The following is a 24,000-nucleotide window of genomic DNA, read 5'->3' as shown; positions in this document are numbered from 1 at the left end:
TGGCTTATATCATTCACCCAAGTTGAACTTTCCCCTTTGTTTTGTTCTGTAGTGGAACAATGTTTTAAAATGTATAAATCTGATTTTATATTTTATGTAGAGCGTAGATGTTGACAGGAAATGCAGTCCTAGGTTACGTTAAGTTCAGTTTTCCTGTACTGTGATGAAACTGGTGGAGGAGGAGAATATTTGTGTGTATAGAAATAGAATGACAGATCTGATTTGATGTTCTGAATTGTGTTGATTCTACGCTGTTGCAGGTTTATGCACATGTATCTAGAACTTGAAAGTTTGTATTTTCAATTCTGTTAACCAATATATATAGTATTTTGTCATCAGTAAATTGTTGTATGTGTTAGTTTTATGGCATATCTGAAATGGACACCCTGAAGAGGAAATGAGATTTTATAATCCATTAATTTGTTGTTTTGATTTTTGCATATATTTTTGTAAATTTTCGGTTGCAGAGTTCAAGATGAGTGGAGTGACAGTGAGTGATGGAGGATTATATGGCAGTAGGGGGAATGGCTGGGATTCTTAACTGCTCATTTCAAGACTCTTTAGCATTAACAGGGTTGTTTGTTTTTGAAACTGTAGATTTTTTTAAAGAAAGGAATTTAAGGTGTTAGCTGAACCAATAGAATCACACCTGTATCCTTAAATCGGGGCTGGGGGGAGGAGTTTGTGAATTTTCCTAGAATTTACTGAGTACCAAAAGGAGATAAACAATGCTCCATCAAATCTTATCCAGCCCACAAAAGCCAGGCTACCCTACTCTTAAAGATGAGTACCATTTTCAAAAGCATTTATGACTTTCAATGGGACGGATTCTCCTATGTGCCCAAGTCACTTCTGAAAAAGTAGAACGTAGGTTTCTAAGTTAGTTATGTGCTTTAAAAAAAAAATTACCCCATATCTAGAACATTTAATGATTTAAAATTTAGATAGACCTTTCTCAGTCCTCTCTACTCCTCCCCATGGTGCCCTGCACTCCCTCCAGGCCTTATACATCCCTGCCCATGCCCCCCAAGTCTCCTGCAAGCCCATTCCATGCCCTACTGTCTCCTACTTCCACCTCCATGTCCCCCGTCCCTTTTTCACACTCTCACCTCTATTCCTCCCAGGACTTTGTACTGCCTTCCATTCTCCAACTTCCATGCATTTCTCTATCTCCCCACCCAGCCTCCCCCTATCCTCTGCACTCCCGCTGTGACCTTTGTTCCATGATCCCATTTCAAGACCACCCACATGTCTAGCTTAGGAATGTACAGAGCTCCAATCACTGCAGTATATAGGAAATACCCCAGTACACACTTCATCCCTCCTTCCACATCTTGCCAGTCTGTTGTCCTACTAGATCCCCTGCCACATTCACCCTAGACCCCTAGGAAAAGTCCAGGTAACATGTGGTCCCCTGCCATCTCATCATAACCCCTTCCCTATAAATCTCAGTCTCCTACCTCCTTACATTCTTTTTGGGTCTCCTATCCCCATCCAAGCCTTCCACCTCTGGATCAACACACTTCTCTTCACTGTGTAATCTCAAGAAATAAGCTAAATCTAAAAGAAAATATCAAAGATCAGGCATGCATTTATGTATACAAGCAGCGTTTTATTTTCACCTCTTAAAACATTTTTTAAATGAATATACTATTTGAATAACTTTTTGGAAAAGGTAATGAATTTAAATGCCTTTTTATGATCTGTGTTCATTAGCCTCTTAAACATAGCCCAGTTTCTACTTTTGCTAGCCGTATACATTTTCACCATATATATATATGTAAGGAGTTTCCCTTTAACTGAAAAAATGACTCAAATATATTTTTAATTTAAAAGAGGAAGAAGAAATCATATAGTAGTTAGCTATGATAGTTTAAAGAATACAAAGTTTCTCTGAGAATAATGGCCAAGGTTTTTAAAATTGGATCCCTACAGTTAGGCTCCTAAATCCATATTTAGGCACTTAGTTAAGTGGCTTGTCTATCAAAAGTGCCAAGGCACTGTGAAAGCCATCGGAAGCTGCTGGGTGCTCAATACTTTTGCAAGTCAGGCCTCTTACTTGGGAACCTAACCATAACCACCTGTGTCTTTGAAAATCTCTTTTCAACCAATGTAATAAAAAAAACAGGTCTAGCCTCCGTTGGGACAGAGAGAGAACAAACAGCTAAAAAAAATTGAAAATACATGACGAGAAACATATAGGCATATAAGGGCCAGGAGAAGACAATATGGCCAGTGAAGGGCTGCCCTTGTAGCCCCCTTTGTAGCCTTAGGAAACACAAGTCAACATGTATCTTGCCATCATTTTTATCACTGCATCTATCCATTGGCCAAATCCCTTCTTCCCCAAAAACTCCCATTAGAACTGGTTTACGTTTTGGACTTCCATTGTTTATGTTAATGATTCATTCAATATTTTTCAATCCCCTTTCTCTGTAAATAAAGGACCAACATGTTTTGTGATTTTTGTGTGAATTTCTGTTCCGTTCTGAAGTTAAGATGATTGACGGGGGCATTTTGAGGTGGCTGGAAGAAGTGTCAATAGAACTCATGGTCTTTCTAGCATTGTACCCAGATGATATTCCAATCTCAAGAATGCCAGTCTCCTAGCCTCGCCCTTTGAAGAGATTGATGGTGTTCCTAATATAAAGAATACAAAAATCAAACTGGGATTCACTGTTCACTAAGCCATAGTAAGCCAAGTATAAGGCTCAGGACAGAGAGCTCGGTAGGCAATGGAAGAAATCTGCAAAACCAGATGTATGGTGCACCAGAACTGTCATGTCATACTGCACCCCTTCTGAATCATCATGATCATTTACTGTTATATAGCACAGCAGATTTTGCCACCCTTATTCATGTTGATTCGTTATCTGCAAATAGTCCCACTGAAATCAGTGGGACATCTCCCAGATTAAGATATTATTCATCTTGAGTAAGGGTGGCTGAATCTGTCTCACAATGATTCTATCATGATTCTCAGCTGCTTGCAGTAAGAGACTGAGACTATGAAAAAAGGTTACCTGGAGCTGATTTAGAGAATTGTGTTACCCATATTATCTCTCTCCTAGCAATGAATTCGCAGCATTGATGCTCAAGTTTATGATTTTATGGTAACTATGAGTGAAGGTGTGCAAATGTGTGTGTTGTGCTGGTAGAGTTGTGTGGAATTGTGTGTGCACAGTTTTGTGCTGGGAGATTTGTGTTTTATGTGTGGGTTGCGTTGAACTTGGAAATGTGTATGGCTGTGTGTGTGCTGGTTGTGTTGTTGCATGGGTGGTTGTGTTGAATAGTGTGTGGATTGCATTGCGCTGGGAAAGTTGTGAAGGTTCCCAATGAAATTCACTGTTAAGCGCAAAGCAATGCACACTGGAAAAAATATTCCCAACTATACATACGTAACGATGGGTTCTAAATATGCTGTTACCACTCAAGAGATCTTGGAGTCATTGTGGAAAGTTCTCTGAAAACTTCAGCTCAATTTGCAGCAGTGGTCAAAAAGGCTAAAAGGATGTTTGGAACTACTAGGAAATGGATAGAAAATAAGACAGAAAATATCATAATGCCAGTATATAAATCCAAAGTATGCCCACACCTTGATCCTATGCCCAGTTCTGGTTGCCCCATCTCAAAAAGGATACAGTGAAACTGGAAAAGTTTCAGAGACTGGCAACAAAGATGATCAAGGGTATGGTATGGGTTCCATAAGGGGAAACTAATATATTAGGGCTGTTCAGCTTAGAAAAGAGACAAGGAGGATATGACAGAGCAGTGGCTCTGAACCTTCCCAGACGACTGTACCCCTTCCAGGAGTCTGATTTGTCTTGCGTACCCCAAGTTTCATCTTACTTAAAAACGACTTGCTTACAAAATCAGATATAAAAATACAAAAGTGTCACAGCCCACTATTACTGAAAAATAGCTCACTCTCTCATTTTTACCATATCATTATAAAATAAATCATTTGGAATATAAATATTGTACTTATTTTTCAGTGTATAGTGCATAGAGAAGCATAAACAAGTGATTGTCTATATGAAATTTTAGTTTGTACTAACTTCACTAGTGCTTTTTATGTAGCCTGTTGTAAAACTCGGCAAATGTCTAGATGAGTTGAAGTACTTCCTGGAAGAGGGAAGGGGGGGAGGGATAGCTCAGTGGTTTGAGCATTGGCCTGCTAAACCCAGGGTTCTGAGTTCAATCCTTGAGGGGGCCATTTGGGGCAAAAATTGGGGATTGGTCCTGCTTTGAGCAGGGGGTTGGACTAGATGACCTCCTGAGGTCCCTTCCAACCCTGATATTCTATGATTCTATGAAGACCTCTGTGTACCACCAGGGATATGTGTACCCCTGGTTGAGAACCATTGTGATAGAGGGCTACAAAATCATGAATGGTGTGGAAAAAGCGAAGAGAGAAATGTTATTTACCCCTTCCCACAGTATGAAAACCAAGGGTCACCTGATGAAATTAATAGGCAGCAGGTTTAATGTGAACAAGAGGAAATACCTTTTCACACAACACACAATCACCGTGTGGAACTCTGCCATGGGATGTTGTTTTGGACAAAAGAATGACTATGTTCACAGAAGAACTGGATATTCATGGAGGATAGGTCTATCAATGGCTATTAGCCAAGATGGTCAGGGACCTAACCTCTTGCTAAGGGTGACTCTAAACTTCTAACTAACCGAAACCAGGAGGGAAAGACAGGGATGGATCTCTCCAGAACTGCGCTGTTCTGTACACTCCCCCTGAAGCTCTGTCAGCGACAGGATACAGGGCTAAATGTACCATTGGTCTGACCAGTAATACACTTCTTATTCATTTAACAAACTACAGAGCTATTATGCAAATAAATTTATCAAGCACCTTTGACTACCTTACCTGCTCTCTGCCCACTACTCCATGTTTCTCTAGCACTCCTTTTATCATCCTAACCCACTGAGCAGCTTCAAAGAGATGCCTCGGTGTGAGGGGTTTACACTAAGTCAATTTATGACAAAAATATTTCTTCCTCCTTATCCAAATTTTCCCCACAGATTAAACCTGCCCAAGATGAGAAAGATTTAAACCCAGCCTAATAATACCTAAAAATGTTACACCTTGAAAACCCATTATGTCATGTTATTGCAGGGGCAGAAACAGGAGCTTTATCTTGTTTATCCAAGAGACCTGGGTTCTATGCCCAGCTCTGCCACTGATCTACTGGGTGACCTTGGGAGAGTCACTTTAACCACTCTGTGCCTCAAGTTATCCATCCGTAAAATGGGGAGAAAGACACTGACCTGCTTTGTAAAGCACTTTGAGATCTGTGGATGAAAAGCACTACATAAGATCCAGGTATTATCATCATCCCATTGGGAAGGGAAGATTCCCAACTTCCCACAGCACTCACATGGAAAGGCCCAAGATATCAAAGATACTTGCTCTTTTTTTTTTTTAATCCATTTTGGCATGTATTGTGGCTCCCTGTTTACACACAGTGATACTCATGGAGTTGGAACCTGCAGCAACAAAGTCAATAGGAGTCTTGTCATGGACTTTAATGGACGCAGGATTGGGCTCATGATAGGCAATCCTAGATGTTTATTTTTAAAATATATAATATGATTTTGGAAATGTCAAGTTGTGCTCATAAGTCGCTGACACAATCACACATTCCAAATGTTACCCTCATCCTCTCGCCTCATTCCCTCCTGCTATTTGTTACATCTCCTGTTGCATCTTGTCTGTAGCTATTGGAGGACAAGACCTCATCTTACCATGTGTCTAATACATACACGTATGTATGATATATGGTGTCAAAGGTAAATAATTGTCAACGTTAATTAAATTGCAGTATGTATAGTGTTCTAAGGCTCTGATTTTGCAACAGGACCATATTAAGTAGTTTCAACTTATTGTCTCTTACAAAGCTACTCACAGCAAAACCTTACCTTAAATTCACGAGCCAAGAGAAGCTCCTTCCAAAAGTATTTGTAGCTTGATGAAGATGGTCTATGTTGCATCTCAAGAAACAAAGCACATGACCTCTGGATAACAGACTTGAGTTTTGATTAACCCCAAATCACTCCCACTCCCAGAGATTATACAATGTAGTGCTCTATCACATTTTGAAGCACAAGCTGTCATCAGAAAATCTGTATTTTCAAATGTTAAGTATAAGTGACTATCTTCGACCCAAGCAAAGCCAGAGTTTAAGCTCTACTCCTATAGCTTTTCTCCAGTACATAACATTTTTAAAAGAAATGTGGGGAATATTTGATGGATACAACTTGCAGGTTGTACACATGAAATCAGATGACAAGATAAATACCAGAATGTTTAATAAAAACAGAAAATATAAGAACATAAATCAGGCAGAATTACTTTATGCTCTATTTACTCTCCTAGGAACTTCACTATCTCATATCAGAAGTCACAGGATGCATGACAGGATGTAAAAAAGACAAAAAAACAACAACAAATACTGGTGTCAATTTCCCTTTCCCCCTCCTACCACAATAGTCTGAGTTGTATCAGATGCTATATCTGATAGTGGCATTTCCTACCTGGCACTGATCTGCTTTCAGATACAAGACTGCAGTTTGGAATTAGTTTTACCCTTAGTGTATTTCACATTGTCCACTGTATACAACACTCAACAGAAGTACTCAGACCTGGAGCCCTCACTTTTGAACGTCATCTGAGAATCCATGCTTGACCTAGAGCAAAGCAGAAGTCTTTCTGACTCACCAGTGTCTCTTCGAGTCCAGAGCTCTCCTCCTGTGCCCACTGAACGGGGCTTCAAGGAAAGTGTTTCAAATTTGACATAGGTCTCTTTTGCAAGGTCAGCTTCCCTAGCAGATTTTGGTTTCCTGTGAAGTTTTAAAACTTTATAGAGTAAGAAAAATATCAAAGGTAGAACAATCACACATGCCACACTGCTAGTCATGACCAAAATGGAAACTTGAGAACCACTCTCATCATGTATTCCATCAGTGGAGAAAATAATGCATTGATCTTTTGTAGGTGGGACTCCTTTGGGACAGACACATGCCATGTATTGTGTACTAGGCTGCAAACCATCTATTGTGACTTTGTTTTTGCTGGGATCTGTACTCAGAGGCAGCATATCTTTCTCACCATACTTTGAGTACAATACAGTCACTGCAGAGTTGCTTGTGGCATTGATTGTTTTCCAAGTTAAGGTAACTCTTTCGTCCGTTTCACTAATAACTTTCAGGTTCTTTATGGTGACATTCTGTTCAGCTAGTGCTGCTGCATTCAATGAAGTCTCCTCATCTTTTTTGCTGGTTTCTTCAGGCTTTTTGTTGTTTCCATTTGTTACTCCCTTTGAACTTTTTTTCCCATCAGCAATGGACTTGGATTGCTTTTTGTCTGTGATCTTGGCACTTGTTGGTCTTTCAGTGGTAGCCATTGTTGTGGGTAGCGATGTTAAGGGTGGAGGAGATGTGGTGCTCTTTTCAGATTCTTGCTTGGCTTCCTCCTGTGTGTTATTTTGTTGGTCTGCTTCAAACTTCTTCCCATACTTTTGTGGTGACACAGTCGTAGTGACAACACCTACCACAGTGACAGTAACAGCAGCTTCTGACATTCCCGCCAAATTTTTGGCCTTACATCTGTAGTCCCCTGCATCCTTGTATGAAATCCCTGTCAGACTTATTATGGACCATCTGACACCCTCTCCTGGAGTTTCTTGAATTACTAAAGGAAAATGAAATGCATATAGTAAAACAGTGTAACAGGAACATAAAAAAAAAAAGAGAAAAGGCTATGACATTACCCCTTCCATGCTTTTGCTATGTTAGAAAGAACCATTTGAACTGAACATATTGGTTTTTTAAACACAACTTGCAAAACTCCCTGCCATATGATAGTATTGAAAAAAAGAGTTGAGGTCTGGTCTGCACTACAGACCTACATCAGTAAAACTACATCACTCACTGAAAAATCCACACCCCTGAGCAACATAGTTATACCGACTTAACCCCTGTGCAGACAGAGCTCTGTCAGAAGGAGAGCTTCTCCCGTTGGCATAGCTACCACCTCTTGGCATAGCTACCACCACCCGTCAGCAGAGAGCGTCTTCATTAAAGTGCTACCGCTGCATCGGTGCAGCTGTGCTGACGCAGTGTTTTAAGTGTAGACTCGCCCCGAGTACGGTTCAAAAATAAAATTAGACATTTATATGAGAAATAAAAATATTTGCCGTTTCATTATACAAAACAAAAATGGTTAAAGGGATATAGGGTAAAGTTTCAAAAGTGCATAAGTGACTTGGCAGCCTGAATTCCATGGACTTTAGAAGCTAAACTGACTGTCAACAAGACTTCGAACCCTAAGTGTCTAAGTCACTTTAGGAAATGGTACTTTGGCTCCTAATTCACTTAAATGGTCTTGAAGGTTTCACCCATCAGCTCTTATGTTTAAGGGTAAAAGCTTGCTGCTGACTGCCTGAGGTTAGCAAGAAACATTCCCCACGGGCAGGTTATTGCATAATTACCCATTAAGGAGCTTGACGCAACTGTCCAAGGCACTATTTTGGACTACATAGAGCACTGATGCAACCCCATTCGACAATTATCATCATCTAATCCAGGAACTTTATACACCACCTCACAAGGGAGGCTAAAGTCTAAACATGTATTGGAAATTGAATTATCCTGTTTCACTCAAAGGTAGCCCTCAGCTCAGGACTGGAGCTTGTGGCTGGAGTAAAAAGCAGCAGCCTGCACTACCCAGGCTTAACCTGTCCTGTGGACTGAACTTTCCCAGAGCTGTCTATCTGGAACCCTTAAGAGTCCCCCAGCCCCCAGCCCCCCCCCCCCCCCCCCCACACAGTTTTTTAAATCAAGATTAAGAGATTAAGTTAGATCCGTAACAATTAATAGATTTATATCTATTTTTATTATGTGGATTTTACTCTTCACCCTGTATATTTTAATTATTGTAAGCTCCCAGGGTGAAAGACAGGCACTGTAAATAATAAATCAATTGTAATGCATGACATCTCGATCTTACAAACTTCTGCGTCTCCACTATTTGTGTGCTCTACAATGACAGTTGTGACATGAACAGCAAAAGCAAAGAAAATTATATATATATATATATAGCATTCCAGTTACAAAAGCTCTCCACCAAAATTTTGGAAAAGTTTGGCTTTGAGTTCAGACTTCAAACCCACCTCTACAGAATATGTAATCATCAAAATACTTTGAGTTATTAAAATAATTGAGTTCTGAGGCAAACAGTTTAATTTCCAGGCTTTTCTAGGAGCTGCAGATTTTATACATTCGCTAGCTTCCCCTACTCTCAGCCCCTTCCTTTTTCTGTCTTTTCTCTTCCACAGTTCTTCCTTAAATCCTACAGATAATCCTTAGATGCTAACTATGCCATCTACTGGCAGCCTCCAGTATTGCACTATAACAATTCATTTCCACGGATATGCTTATTTTGTTTTAAATGAGTGATATTAGCTTACTGCTTTGAGTTAAAAGAATTTTTCATAATAAATATAACAATTTATGATTGTGGGTTTACAATAAGATGTCATACAGTTTCATTCTCATGAACCCATTACTTAGAAATAGGAAAACTTCTGAATTGCTAGATGCAATTACTAAAATTGGCTGATATTCAAAAACAGTATCAGATATTCACTGTCTCTTTGCCGTTCGGTACGGACATTGGTGGTAAATGACCAAAATTCAAAAAAACTAATATTTATTGCAAAGCCAATGCTTATAATAAAAATTGCTGTGTTTAAGTAGCTCAGTTATGGCTGCACTGTCTTTTTTAACTTCCACTTTGTACCGGAGACAAGCCAAAACTGAAATTTCAAGTCCAAAGCACCCCCTCCAATTTTGGGAACCTGAATCTAAGCCTCCTATCCAGTCTTGGTTCCATGTCATGTTCAGAATTGGAAGAGACCTGTTTGCATTGTTCATGTTCAGATATGGATGAATTTAACACAAACAGGGATGAAGAGATTCTGGCCCCAAATGGTGGAAATATTGTGAGAATATTTGGTCTTGTTCGTTTTTCACCATTCATCAATAATGATCTCAAAGATCATTTCAAAGCACAAATGATCAATATTTCTAGGTTCTCATATTTCTTAGTAATAAATTATGAAATACCTGTATAGTTCACCGGTAAATTGTCTGACCTGATCCAGGTAAGTTGTGGGGTTGGATATCCAGTGGCATCACAGCGTAGCAGTACATTGCTTCCCAGAGGTGATGTGATTTTTGTTGCTGAAGTCATCACTGATGGTTTAAGACACTGTTCCAGCTCTGCTCTCTGGAACAAGATACCTGCCAGGCTCTCAGGTCCACTACAAGCCACAAGAGGATCCAGAAGTATAACAGAGGTATCCACTATTTTGGAAAATTCAATTAGCTTTGAAATCCGACAGTCACAAAACCATGGATTGTCCTGCAAACCTTAAGCAGAAAAAAAAAGCATACAGTTAGTTTCAAGCATTATTTGGATTTCATGATTAGAATGGGACATACCATTGTGTCTAAATGCTAATAGGGAGAGTCATGTGCCTCTTAAGTTCATTAAATATTTAATTTGTTCCTTCTATACTCTTTTTTTTATTTATTTATTTTTGGAGGTTCAGGAAGGAGGGTTAAAGCTGTTTTGTTAACATTTGATAAACTAGATCTTTTCCCCACAACCACCTGCATAGAAAATGGTACATGAGTTGACAAATTCTACACTAAATTGTACCATTTTTCAATTCCTTTTGAACAACCTCAGAAGGAGCAGCCTTGGTTAGCTGCCAAGTAAGGTATTTCACCAGCGTTTGGCTTCTTGGCAGACCCTTCAAATACAAGTAGATCTTCGAACTATGGACAACTATGGTTGTCTTTTGACTTCCACTGCTCTCCTTCCCCTTCATTAAGTATGGAGTTTTCTAAGCTTCTCTTTTCTTTTCAGGCACCTTTTTCAGTGCTTGGATTTTGGCTGGGGAGAGAACAATGATAAAAGTGTTTATGACTTATACCAACTCTTCTGCCATAGAACAGAGATGGCTTTAAGCCAACAAAGTTTAGATCTGGATCTGAACTTTCCCAATGGTCAGGGGTGTTTGGATTCAGAGATCTCATTCAGGCCAATCTCTTACATACAAAATATTTAAAAGTTGTGGGGGGATGCGGAGAGAGAGGGAGGAGGGCAGAGGAACTGTCGAAAGAATTAAAAGATATTCGCATTTTTGATGGCACACAAGGACCCGGACCCGTCCATTTGACTTCAGACTATTTGCCCTTTGATTATGAAGAGCATGAGTGAGGGGACATTTCTTCTCTTGTTGAATTTGATTTCAGGTGAATTACACTGGCCATTTTATAGTAATGTAGGTCCAGATCTTATATTGGTGTAACACAGCATAGCTCTGTTGACTTCAATAGAGAAATATCTATTTATACCAGCTGAGGACCTAGTCCACAGCATTTCATTCATGCCTTTAAATAGTTTCTGATCTGACTTTAGATCTTTGTACAAATCTCCCTGGAACACTCTATTTCCTCTGAATATTAACAATAAATAGAACTAATTCCCAATCCAAGCTATTTTTGTAGGTAACACAGGACAGCCTCCAATGCTATGATGATGGGTGCATTAAAAGTGGGCAGGCAGATATAAAATAAAAGCTACTACTTTGCAGTGAAAACCTATAATTACTGGACACTCTGAACAGTTTAGCAAACCAGCCATGAATGAAACCCAGATAAGGAGACACAGTACACAGCTCATGATGTGAAAAGATGCATTAACTTTAGGAATAATTAAATAAAAAATTGGAATTATTCCATGTTACCAACACCTTTCTTTTTCCCCTTTCTTAATATTTCATTGGCTTCTAATCTCTTTGCATTTTTAGAAAAAAATCTGTAGATGTAGAAATATATGCTTCCTTTAATCACCTGACCAAGATTAGCTTATCCTAAGCACAAAGTCAGTGATTGGTTATACCAGTGATAAACCCTGACTAATCCCACCCTTAAAAACAAGACTTGACCTGAAGAGATTCCTTGACTATAAGTTTATGACATCACAATCCAATTGTACTCCTTCCAGACACGAATGATTTTAAATCTATTGACTAATTATTACCCACAAGAAAAGGAATAGGCAAATCCAAGAAAACTGGTTCAACTATTGTATTTTTAAAAGCTAATCTCCAAAGAGAGAGAGAGAGAGAGAGAGTGCACATGCTTTGGAGAGTATATACAGCTTTGGTGATGTTATATCATATACAACCTGACAACCTCTGGTGAACTGGGCATATTATTTTATATAAATATATATATATATATATATATATATATATATATATATATTTACCAGAGGTGAATTTCAACAGGTTTCCTTTAACATCAGTCCATCCTATCTGTAGCTGCCCCTTTGCACTGTATACTTAAGGTGGGGATGTGGATAAAACTAGCAGGGGAAGGAGAAGGTCAATGTTCTTAATTTCCAGCCTACTCCCTTAGTACATAAGATAAACTTCCTTCCAATTCATATATGCAGTACAGGTGTCCCAAAAGCCATTAATTGCAAACAAATCCAATGTAAGGCCCCCGATTCCCAGGATGTGTAAATGTACATGCCATGTAAGGATCTTGAGCCCATTGTGCAAAGTAAAGGTGTCCAAGAACATAAGAGCAGCCATGCTGGGTCAGACCAAAGGTTCATCTAGCCCAGTATCCTGTCTACCGACAATGGCCAATGCCAGGTGCCCCAGAGGGAATGAACAGAACAGGTAACCATCAAGTGATCCATCCCCTGTCACCCATTCCCAGCTTCTGGCAAACAGAGGCTAGGGACACCATCTCTGCCAGGGTAACTTAATGTTACTCACCCACATTTCTTAAATATACATTTCTCACATTTTGGAATATTTGTATGTTGCTGAGTTGGGACAATTATGTCTCTTAAAAAGATTAAATAGCCTAAATCACATTTTTAATGGTCTGATCCTGCAAAGTCTTACTCATGTGAGTAATAATGATAATAGGGATTTGCAGGATTAATCCTTTAGACAGGTAAATTATTCACCAATATGGCCAAGTGATTGAAATATATAAGTCTACTGTGAAACTTTTAAAACATACAAAGGCACACAAAAATATCAACAAATAATTCCACTGAAATCAATTGTGGTAAAAGAAAGTGAAGGTTGTAGGATTAAGAATTTAATAGTCAGGCACCTCATATGCAAAGGAGCTTCTTAACTCAAATTAATTTCTCACTAATCTGTCCATGCTTCACAAAATGCTTCTTATTAGGGCAATACATGGTTAATGAAGTTTGTGAGACATATTAATGCCGTATAGTAAAAAAGCAACATCCTACTTAGAGAGGCAAGATGGGTACAATGCAGTTGTAGCCTTGACTCTCTAATAACCTGGGACCAACACAGCTTGAACAACACTGCTTACATCATCCTGCTTGTGAGTCAGGGTACTGCCACCAATCTCACTGCAGAGAATTAATTGTAAGACAGTTTCTCAGTGTCCTCCAGCATGCTCTCTGGAGCACATTTATTCTACTGAAAGTGGTCCTAATGCCACAATCCTTTTCTTAGGTAACACTCTCCCTGAAATCAGTGTAAGTTTTGCCCAGGAGAATGGCAGGATTAACTGCAGCATTTGTTCCTACTGCCGTCAGAAACACACAGATTCCAGACTGACAGGGAACAACGTTTCTCCTAGAGCAGTGGTCCCCAAACTGGAGGAGGGTTGGGGGGGCCCACAGGGCCCAGGCCAACCCTCCTCCTCCCAGGGTGGCAGAGAGGGAGTGCCACCCAGCCCCCTGCTCTGCCCCTGACTCGTTCCAACCCCAGCAATAGCTCCACTCCACGCACTGCTCTGCCCCCGTCCAGCTCTGCCCTCATTCCTCTCCACCCCCGGGCCAGCTCTGCCTCCTGCCCCAGCTCCTCCCCCATCCCCAGTTCTGCCCCCGGCTCTGCCTTTAGCCACAGCTCCTCTGCTGAGCCAACTGTGCAGTAATGACCTACGGGAGGGGGCACGGACAGATTCCATTACTGGCAAGGTGGGGCGGCAGGAAAAGTTTGGGCACCACTGTCTTAGAGGAATGTACCACTATTTCAGTTGCACACAGGGAATTCTCTTCCCAAATAAAACATTCAATGCACATAAAATATATGCTAGGATAAAATTTGAGCTGTAATAACACGTTAGGGAAGCTTCTTGTGGAATATGTTGTCTCATTTGAGGTATTAATGTCAGGACTATTTGAGATTTGTTTTGTGCTGCATTAACCTCTAATAGTCATTGCAAAATTCTTATGGTATATAAGGTGAACATTTAAAGATGTGTATTACTCAAAAAGGCGACTAACCCTCATAACCTGTTGAACTCTCTGCCACTGGAAATTATTAACATTTGCAGAGACAGAGTTTCAAAGTCAGGCATGTGCAACTGCACATTGACCTTTGAACATGACTAACTGATGCCTGAAAATAGCTGGTGTTCATGAACATGTCAGATACAACAGCTGAGGGTGCACAAATTGAGTGCCTGCCGTCCATGTGTATATGCACAGATATTTGCTCACAAGTCCAACTCACTCAAGTACACAACTGCATGTGCCTACCTTTAAAATCTGTCCAGTTTTATTTTTTAACTGTTCTGGAGGCAGATGCTATTCTTATTCAGAGAAATATCTATTCCTTCTTGATATTTTATGAAATGACCTGTTCTCTTCCCTATGGACTGGAGAAAAAGAGTACCGCTAAGATATTGGAAGGGAGAGTGGCTGCTCCTGAAACAAGCCCTTAAACACCGTCAGCTTTCCACAGCAGTAAATTATGCTAAAAGCCAGATTAACTACCCTATAAGGCCTCTGTTCTTTCCTGTTCAAAGAGAGTAGAAACATACAGCTGAGGGGATGCGATGCAGTGGGGAAGTGAAGTTCAGGCATCAGGAGACCCCAGGATTTCCAGAGTTAGAAGTTTGCTTTCCGCATGGACCCTCAAGATTGGTAGGGCGAGCAGCTTGTCTCCCTTCACAAGGTGGCCGAGTCCTTCTCCCCATGGACAGCTTGTGACAAAACCTCTTTGGCTGACTTTTCCCCTCCTGCAGGTTTTCCAATAGGAAGTTATGACTTGTTATTTATTGCTCATATTGCAGTAGTGCCCAAAGATTCAGTCCAGATCCAGACTCCACTGGCTGAGGTACTGTACAAACAAACATATGAGACAGTCCCTGACCCACAGAGTGTATAATAGAAATAAACTGAGCAATGAGTAACAAACAGCAGAAGAGAAAGGGAAGCAAAGAACAAGGTAATACGGTCACAGGGTTATTTAGGCTAGCCTTGAGGGTTCCAGATCATTTGGAAGCACTGGATTTTGTGAATGGGGAAAACTGTAGAACCCCAGAGCTACTCACTTGGCCTCTTTCCCAACATATAAATATACTCCTGAATCTGCAGGTAGAGACAGGTGGCTCTTTTCTTAACGTCTTCCAGAAGGGAGGCAAAGATTTTCATAAGTTATCTAATTGGTTCTGAGATAAATAATTGTTTTCACTGCAGCCAAACAAAATGCAGTTATTTACAGTTGATTCATTAACATTGTTTCAGTTCCATATGTCCAACATTGACCTCTGAGGAGGTAATTTCCTCGTTCACATGATGGCTATTTCCAGCCAGTTATGAGCCAGGGTTTTCTTCTAATATGAAACCAACTTTAAATTGTTGCACAATAAGCATTGATTTTCCATACATGGATATGATATGGTACAAGTAGACAGCACTGTACAATAAGCAACAGACAAAGCTTCCGTCCTAATGAACCACAATGGAGTTTTTGTGCAAATGGACAGAAAATGGCCACATCCCACAAAGCGTCCTTATCTGATTCATTTGGAGACAAGCCTGGATGCTGCAGTGATCACAACAAACTCAAGTAATTTGCTTCCTCAGTAACTCACTTGGTTATTCATCCCCATCAATGCCTAATAGCAGCCCATAGTTACAGCTGTGAATTATATACTCCAATGTGTATCACAGAAGAATACATTTATGCAGTCCCTTCTTCTTGGTAAACAGTTTCCCCTGCACCAGTACATGCCACTGTGTCAATATGGACTTTAGCTTAGAGGCGAGCTATGTAGGAAATTTTGTCTGTAAATCAGTAACCAGCCTCGGAGTGTAATTAAATGCACATTATTCCCCTTTCACTGGGTTGTAAAGTGGCAATAAATAAAATAGTCAAGGTTCAAATCAAAACTTGGATGTCATTAACAGGTGATGTTTCCTCCACCCCAGCTGTGATGTTTCTTCCACCCAAGGCTCTCTGTAACTACAATACCATCTGCAGCCCCTGCTGCTCCTCTGGGGTTTAGTCAGTGGCTTCACATAGATTTCATACAGTGCAAACTGCAGCTCTGTCATATGCTGTCTTCCGTCGTACTCTCAATGGCTCTCTAGGAGGGAGACCACAAGGGGAATGATATTACCATTGTGCATGCCTCAGATTTCAAAGCACAATATGCTCCTACAGCCCAGCCCTGCCACCACAGACTTCAGTGGGAGCAGAATTGGGCCCTTGGTGCCCAAATTGACTGAAGAAACACAAGGAATCAAAATGGGTCAAGCAAGAGTAAAGTTGGGGATTACTAACAAAGACTAGGGAAAGGCCAGGTTCTTGTCAGCTAGACAAAAGCAGCTCCTGGTTTTCCAGGGGCACAGGCAGTCACGTCGCCTGAAGATTTGGAAAGGGAGCCTTCTCCTACGCTCTCCCCTCCTCAGGTTCACTTATGACACTGCAGCTAGCAGAGCCTTCTAAATGTTAAAAATCACTTGGTTTGGATTTTGTTTCAACACACCAGCGAATAATCTTGGTTGTCCTGGTTCCGCCAACCATTGCCCACATTGAGCAGAACCCCAACTGCCATTTTACTGGCAACATTTCAACAACTTGACTTTGCTGTAAGTACTGCTAGGAAGCTCTGAGTTTCAGCCTCCAGTGACACTATGCTTTCAGCTAACAAGCCAGCTAGAGATAGAGCACCTAACTGGATGCTCCCGCAGGAGGGGGACAAAGTACCCAGGACTCTCTGAAGGTTCACTTTGCAGAATTTTCATCCAGAGAAGGCAGAAGGTGCAGAAAACTGCAGATCTGCGAAGAAGTGAAGCTTTAGTCCAATGGAGGGTCAGCTCCTTTGGCCCCTTCTTACCACTGGCAATGTGGTTCCTGCAGGAGAAATGCTACCATTAGCAGGCCAGCCTCTCTGAGAGGTGCAGAAATGTAGCCTTAGTTAACACGGATTCAAGCAGAATTAATTAAGGCATGGAATCCAAGCAAATACTCACCACCTCTGGGAAGGGGGAGAGTGCTACACAGAACAATTGCTCTTTGGTTCCTTTCCCAGCCCCGAAAGCCTCAATGAGCCCCAGCAGATCTTCCATGGGTTATCAGAGAGGGCAATGTCACAGAGCCATCAGTCTCCCTTTTTCATTATTTCTACCCAGAATCCCTTCTGCTTGGAGAAGTGAAGAAGATAGTCAGGCCCATATAAATCCTACTCAACATGGTACATTTTTAAGCAACAAAAGTACAACAGGGACGGCCTCTCTCTGATTTTGTCACCAGATCCTAAAATCTATCAGGTAGTAACAGCCCTGTCCCTGTGGCACAGACCTGAAGGTGAGACTGCTGCAATGAGTGGGTGTGTGCGTGTACGCACGCGTGTGTGTCCGCTTATGCACTCACACATGAGTGAGAAGCATGACCAGGGCACCACAGTAATACAATCAATAAAGAGGAAGATATAGAAGGTTTAGTGGGAAGGGGATTGTGGGCTGGTCATGGAACAATCCAAAACACAAGCGGTGTGACACTTCAGATCTCCAGAGGAAATGTTCTTCTTCACGTTCAGATTAATTGTATAACAATCATTGTCTGATTGCACTCTACCAAAGCCATTTATTATTAATGACTGGAAATGAAGTCAATCATTCACAGCTAGCCTAATTTATAGTTGCTCCAAATTTTACAAAGAAATCATCATTTTATTTTCAGGGTATTTGACTTTAGTATGTAAGTCTGAAGATAGGCAATTGCATACCATCTCCACAGAACATAGGATCCAAAAACTAGAGGCAAATTGACCCCTGAATCCAGTGAATCTACTGCCCTTTCATCTCTGGAGATACAGGTTGAAATCCAGACTTGGTTCACAAATGAAAATGAGCTAACGGTCTCATGCTAATTCTCCTGAGGACATTTTTGCACATTATAAAATCATCACATAACATGGCACAATCAGTCACACGTGCTCAAGAGAATACAGGTGCTAGGGCTGCAAGGCTTGTCATGATTAAAGGCTGTTGACAAAGACTGGTGAAAAAAGTTTACACAGTGCCTGCGAGCACTCACCCAGATTCCACTATCTTTGCACAGCAAGGGCAGAACAAAGAGACTGGAAGTTGGCTAGAACTCCCGAGATGAGGATTTCGACATGGGGTAAATCATCAGCAGGTTTAGAGCTGACATACACAGCAGCAGGGAGGTTTAATTCCCCAGCACAGGTAGATAGACACACTGCTCAGGCTAGCACTTAAAAATAGCAGTGTAGCCACAGTGGTTCAGGCAGCAGTTCAGATTAGCCACCCAAGTGCATAGTCAGGGGGTCAAAAAAGAGAGTGTGTCAGGGCAGCTAGCCTAAGCTACTACAGGCAAACTAGCTCATGCAGAGTGAGCACACGTATGTCGACCTGCACCTGCACCTCACAGCTGCTGTACAGACATACCCATAGCCAGCTCCTACTCTCCTCCCTCCTGTAACCATCAGGGTAGAGCAGTGGTTCTCAAACTTTTGTACTGGTGACCCCTTTCACAAAGCAAGCCTCTGAGTGTGACCCCCCCCTTATAAATTAAAAACATTTTTTTATATATTTAACACCATTATAAATGCTGGAGGCAAAGCAGGGTTTGGGGTGGAGGCTGACAGCTCACGACCCCCCCCCATGTAATAACCTTGGGACCCCTTGAGGGGTCCCGACCCCCAGTTTGAGAACCCCTGGTGTAGAGGGAGTATGCAGGGATAGGGACAGAACACACTGTGCTCCAGCCATCACCAGCTGTGTAGATTAGAGCAGCCCCCACCTATTCGAAGGATGGTCATCCCAGGATCAGGGAGTCACCCCCCTGCTCCCACATGCAGTCCATCCCCTCCGTACACGCTGCATCCACAGAAACTGAGTGCAGTGGAGAATCCCTCTAATTATACCTAGTCCTACACACGATTTTTTGTCTGAGCACCCAATGATCAACATGTTCTAAAAAGCAAGTATTAGCAGAAACTTTTACAGAACTGATGAGTGATTCCTGTGGGCCACACAAGTTACAAAAAGCTAAGTGTGTTATATTAACAGTTTAAGACATGCATTAGTATTTCCTACACAGCATTTGTCCAGAACATTAGCGGTACAAATATTTAAAATAAATAGCAGGCAGCAATCAGCATAGTATAAGCAGTTTCACACTATATTTTAAACTAACATATTAGCACTGATATAACAATATTTTGCATGTTTATATCACCTTTTATCCTGAATGATCCCAAAGCCCTTTACAAACTATGGCCTCAATCCTGCAAACACTTATTCATACAAGTAACCCACTGGCACCACTCACATACAGAGTTGCTTACATATATAAGAGTATTAACAAGGTGGGCGCAAACTAGTTCTTACTCACGATAATTATTCTTACCTTAATAAAGGTTTGCAGGTTCAGGCCTCTGCAGTGGAACACAATGGCTAAACACAACATTACACAATGGTATTTAATTACAACTATGGGACAGAGGTTCCCAAGCTGTGATGTATGGACTCACTGGTGGTTGTCTATGGACAGCTGGCTGGTTACATGGTGCTAGCTCTCCCATTGTATTAAAAGATGGCTAACAGTATATAAATAAATGGAAAAATAATATCAGGAAAGAAAGCAATAACTAGAGCTACCCTGGTGATATTATGCAATTGCTAAGTGGGGCCAGCAGGTGGGACACAAGATTAGAAATGGGAGGGGAAGTGCAAGGTGGTCTGTGAGATTGCAAATGGGATGGGTAGGTGATCCAGAGGACCCTCTCTCTATGATGTGGTCTAGACTAATAGCAATTTAGGGAACCCAGCAATAGGCAGGATATAATTATGCAAAATTGAGTTTGACCAGAGCGCCAGTTCTCACATCCTTACCACTACTACTGTAGTGATAAATGCCAGGGCATCTTTAGAAACCACAGGGCTGATTCTACTCTAAGTTACCCCGGTGTGAATCAGGAATAACTGCACTGGAGTCTGTGGAGTTACACCAACATACAGCCACTTTGAGAGGAGAGTTAGACCCCATGGGAGTTCAGGGCCTCACTTGAGCATATCATCTGGAACATAGCTCTTCTAACAACTCACTCTCCCCTGTCACCATGCAGGCACAGTAGTTCAATAGTAGAGGGAAAAGTCCCTTCTACTGAGCCACAAACACCACCCTGCACTACTTATTTGGGGCATTCCATTGAAGTGCTGATCAAACCTGCCCCCTGCTTAGTTTGGGCACATTTTGAGATAACTGCCTGAGATGGCATGGCTGTGTTTCCAGTAATAGATGGTGTAATGCTACACCAAGTAAATTGACAAGGGAAATCTCATCTTAAATACATATATTCTTTAAAAATCCTTAACAATAAAAAACACAAGTTTTTATGACAGTTGAACATTCCATACATCATGCACACTTACGGGAAGGATTTCAGCAATATTTACTTAGCTCTCTTAATCTGGAGATACCAACCTATTTTATGAAGAGGGGCAACTCTCATTATCTCCACTTTACAGATGACAAAGATAGGATAAGTGATCACACAACAAGCCAGCAGCAAAATCAAGATTAGAATCCAGATCTGCTGACTCCCAGTCCAGGGTCCTATCCACTACACTAAGCTGCTTCCCTTTTAAGGAGAATATTTAGACATGTTTTAATAAGGAATCCAGTGGCCTCGTGAGCTTACCTAATATGAGTCTCTGTGCTGCCGGATCTGTGTTCCTGGATGGTGTAGCTTCTGAGAAGGGGGGCCAAATGTCCATTAGGTCTGATGGCAAGGTGATTAGTTTGTTGCTGGATAGGTCCAGGTAGGTGAGGTTTCTCAGGTATCTACTGGCCTCAGATGGAATGCTGGTCAATTTGTTGTTATGTAAATCAAGGGTTCGTAAGTTGGGCATCTCCACAAGAGACTCCCAAGGGAAACTCGACAGCAAATTCCCATCCAGACGCAATTCATGCAGCTGCTTCAAATTATAAAAGCTGCTGGCATCAATGTTAGCCACACAATTGTAGGTCACCCACAGGTATTTAAGGTCCACCAAGTAGTAAAAGGCTTCAGTGGGGATTCTTCGTATGACAGTTTTTTCTACACGAAGTTTTACTGTGTCCACAGGAACATTAACAGGGATCTCAAACATATCAGGGTCATTACACAGCACAGACCTAGCACCAAACAAAGAAAGATCTGTATTTCATTACCAGAGACTTGCATCTCAAATACATATTGAAGTGTTAATACCATTTCCACCACCACTACTGCCAAAATATCAGATCACGTGCAGTCTTCTATGTTTAAAAGACAGAGACAATTAAGAGGTGGACTTCCTTTCTAAAGAGAAAGTGAATATAAAATATTAATGATACTGCTGCATTAATTCCAGATAAATTTAAATGCTATCTTTTATCCAGTCATTTTAGGGCCAGAAATGTAATTCAAGAACAGAAGGATTTTATTTGTATTTTTATCATTGAAACAGGAGATTCATGACCTCTATTTTAATAAAAAGTCTATAATTCTTTGTGTCACTTTTTCTAATTTCTCTTCAAGTGTGGAGATATCAGATATTTAAGGCACTAGAGTAAATATATTTGTGGAACTTTACTTTTGTAAGTAGGTTGAAGATTACAAACTTTTCAAACTCGGTGCTTAAATTTAAGCTTCTAAATCCACAGGTAGTCACCTAAATAGAAGTGGCCTAGTTTGCAGAGATTCTGCCGACTTTCTACTTCCATTGACTTCAGTGGTGCTGGGTTTTCTCAGAACTTCTGAAAATTAGGCCATTTCAATTTATTTTAAGTGCCTATATATGGTTTTAGGAGTCTAGGCATCCAGGTTTGAGAATTTTGATCAAAGTTAATGTCTCTCCTTTCTCTCCATATAGATGCTGATTTACGAAGAACATCCATTTTCCTTTCTTCCCATCAGAACTTTGTACTAGATATAGCACAAGAATAAAACTAGCTGAAATTGTAATTCCCCAAATGAGCAATAATACAATGTCCAGTGCATCTACTATAAAATATTTCAAAGTGGCTAAGCTTTTTCTTCGTCATCATACTTTTTCTATTGTTGAACAATGAGATTTTCCTACAGATTAAAGGAAATGTTTGCATTAATCTAAAACCAGGATTACCATACCATGAATAACTGGTTTGAGAAATGGAATTTTCAAGGAAATATTGACATTTAGTAAGTTAGAGTGCAGAGAGAAGTCTCTTTCTGTAAAAATTGAAGATTTAAAAGGCATCCAGCTGCTAAGTAAAAATCAATAAGACAAGATATTATTGCTATCTGTTAACATCCATGCACATTGCTTACTATGTAAAGTGGCATAAAAATGGAATAAACTTTCCCCTTTATACTTCTAAAAAGTACATGAACTAAAACTAAAACTACACAATCTGTACTCATCAGTGGTGTCAGAGAATGTTATTCTAAATTTCCATCAACCTATTTTCCTATAATTACGTTGTGTAATGGCAATAAAGAAAGGCATACCTTGTTCCCGTGCCATCACTTCTGCCATGGTAAATGCAAGTGCATTGTGAAGGACAAAAACTGTTTATCTCTTCAAAAAAGCTAATCATGATGCATAAACAAACAAACAGATACATGACTTCCTCCCAGCAAAATTGATATGAACAAAATCTAAAAACTTTTATTCCCAGGCACTCGTGTGCTGTGTGCTATGAATGTGAATGTAGACATCCATTTAGTAATAGCAGATTACAGTGGATTAGTTGAGATCTGTAGCTACTTAACCTTCAAATGTATCCTGAAAAGGATCAGTTGAACCAGTTTGTTCTTTATTATGCCAAAGGAAAATATTGTGTTAAAATTATACCTATCACATATCAGGACTATCTTTATAGGTAACTATATTGAATATAGATTTACTAGATATATTTTGACATATCCCTTTACTTCACAGGGGTGTTGTGCAGTTTAGTTAGCTAATATTTGTAAAGCACTCCGATTGTGGAAGAAAATGTACTATATAGGTGTAACATGTCAAAGACAGTATGAAATAATAAGCTCAAAGGGGCATATTCTAAGACTGAATAACTGTACAATGCAGAATGTACCTGCATTTTAATATTAAAAACATTCAAGATTAATAGCACGAGTTAGGTTTTACAACTTTTTTAAAACAATTTTTTTGGACTTTACCAAAAAGCTTAAACATATTTAAATAATAGTTGCATTCTAAAAAGAATGTAGATGACTTCATATAAAACTTAAACGTTAATAGAACAGTCAAAGAAATAAACTAATTGTTGGTGCCATCTACTGATTATCAATTGATAGCACCAAAAATATCATGTGAAGTGAAATCCCCTTAGACAGTGCTTTAAAATGTGTGTTCTTCATTCTTCCTTGAAGCATTAGAATGTTTGCTTTTTAGAACAGATTAGCAGATGTCAGAACAAACTATATTCTCTCTCTTTGTTTTATTGTCAATGAAAGGTAAAAAGTTCAACATCCAGCATTCCAAAAGGGTCTGTGTCTCTTTAAAAAAGGCACAGCAACTGGATAACAGGAAGTGAACTCAATATGTTAAGTAGCTGTAGTTAGATGAAGCCGTTTTAGTTGAGATCTGCCTGAGTGTTGTTCATATTTTATATTACT

The 24,000-nt window shown here is 40.2% G+C and overlaps 1 protein-coding gene across 1 annotated transcript; it reads right to left on the bottom strand.

Moving 5' to 3' along the window:
* Positions 1 to 6,393: 6,393 nt before the first annotated feature.
* On the bottom strand, positions 6,394 to 22,985 carry LRIT3 (leucine rich repeat, Ig-like and transmembrane domains 3). Its single transcript, XM_074950000.1, has 4 exons — positions 22,870 to 22,985; positions 21,058 to 21,533; positions 10,144 to 10,449; positions 6,394 to 7,708 (listed from the first exon to the last, which is right to left on the bottom strand). The coding sequence occupies exons 1-4, from the start codon at positions 22,983 to 22,985 to the stop codon at positions 6,642 to 6,644; spliced, it is 1,965 nt and encodes a 654-aa protein (XP_074806101.1). The 3' UTR covers positions 6,394 to 6,641.
* Between the last annotated feature and the right edge of the window lie 1,015 nt (positions 22,986 to 24,000).

The sequence above is a fragment of the Natator depressus genome, chromosome 4, assembly GCF_965152275.1.
Source record: "Natator depressus isolate rNatDep1 chromosome 4, rNatDep2.hap1, whole genome shotgun sequence".
Classification (NCBI taxonomy): Eukaryota; Metazoa; Chordata; order Testudines; family Cheloniidae; genus Natator; species Natator depressus.
This window is presented reverse-complemented; position numbering and strand designations above follow the sequence as displayed.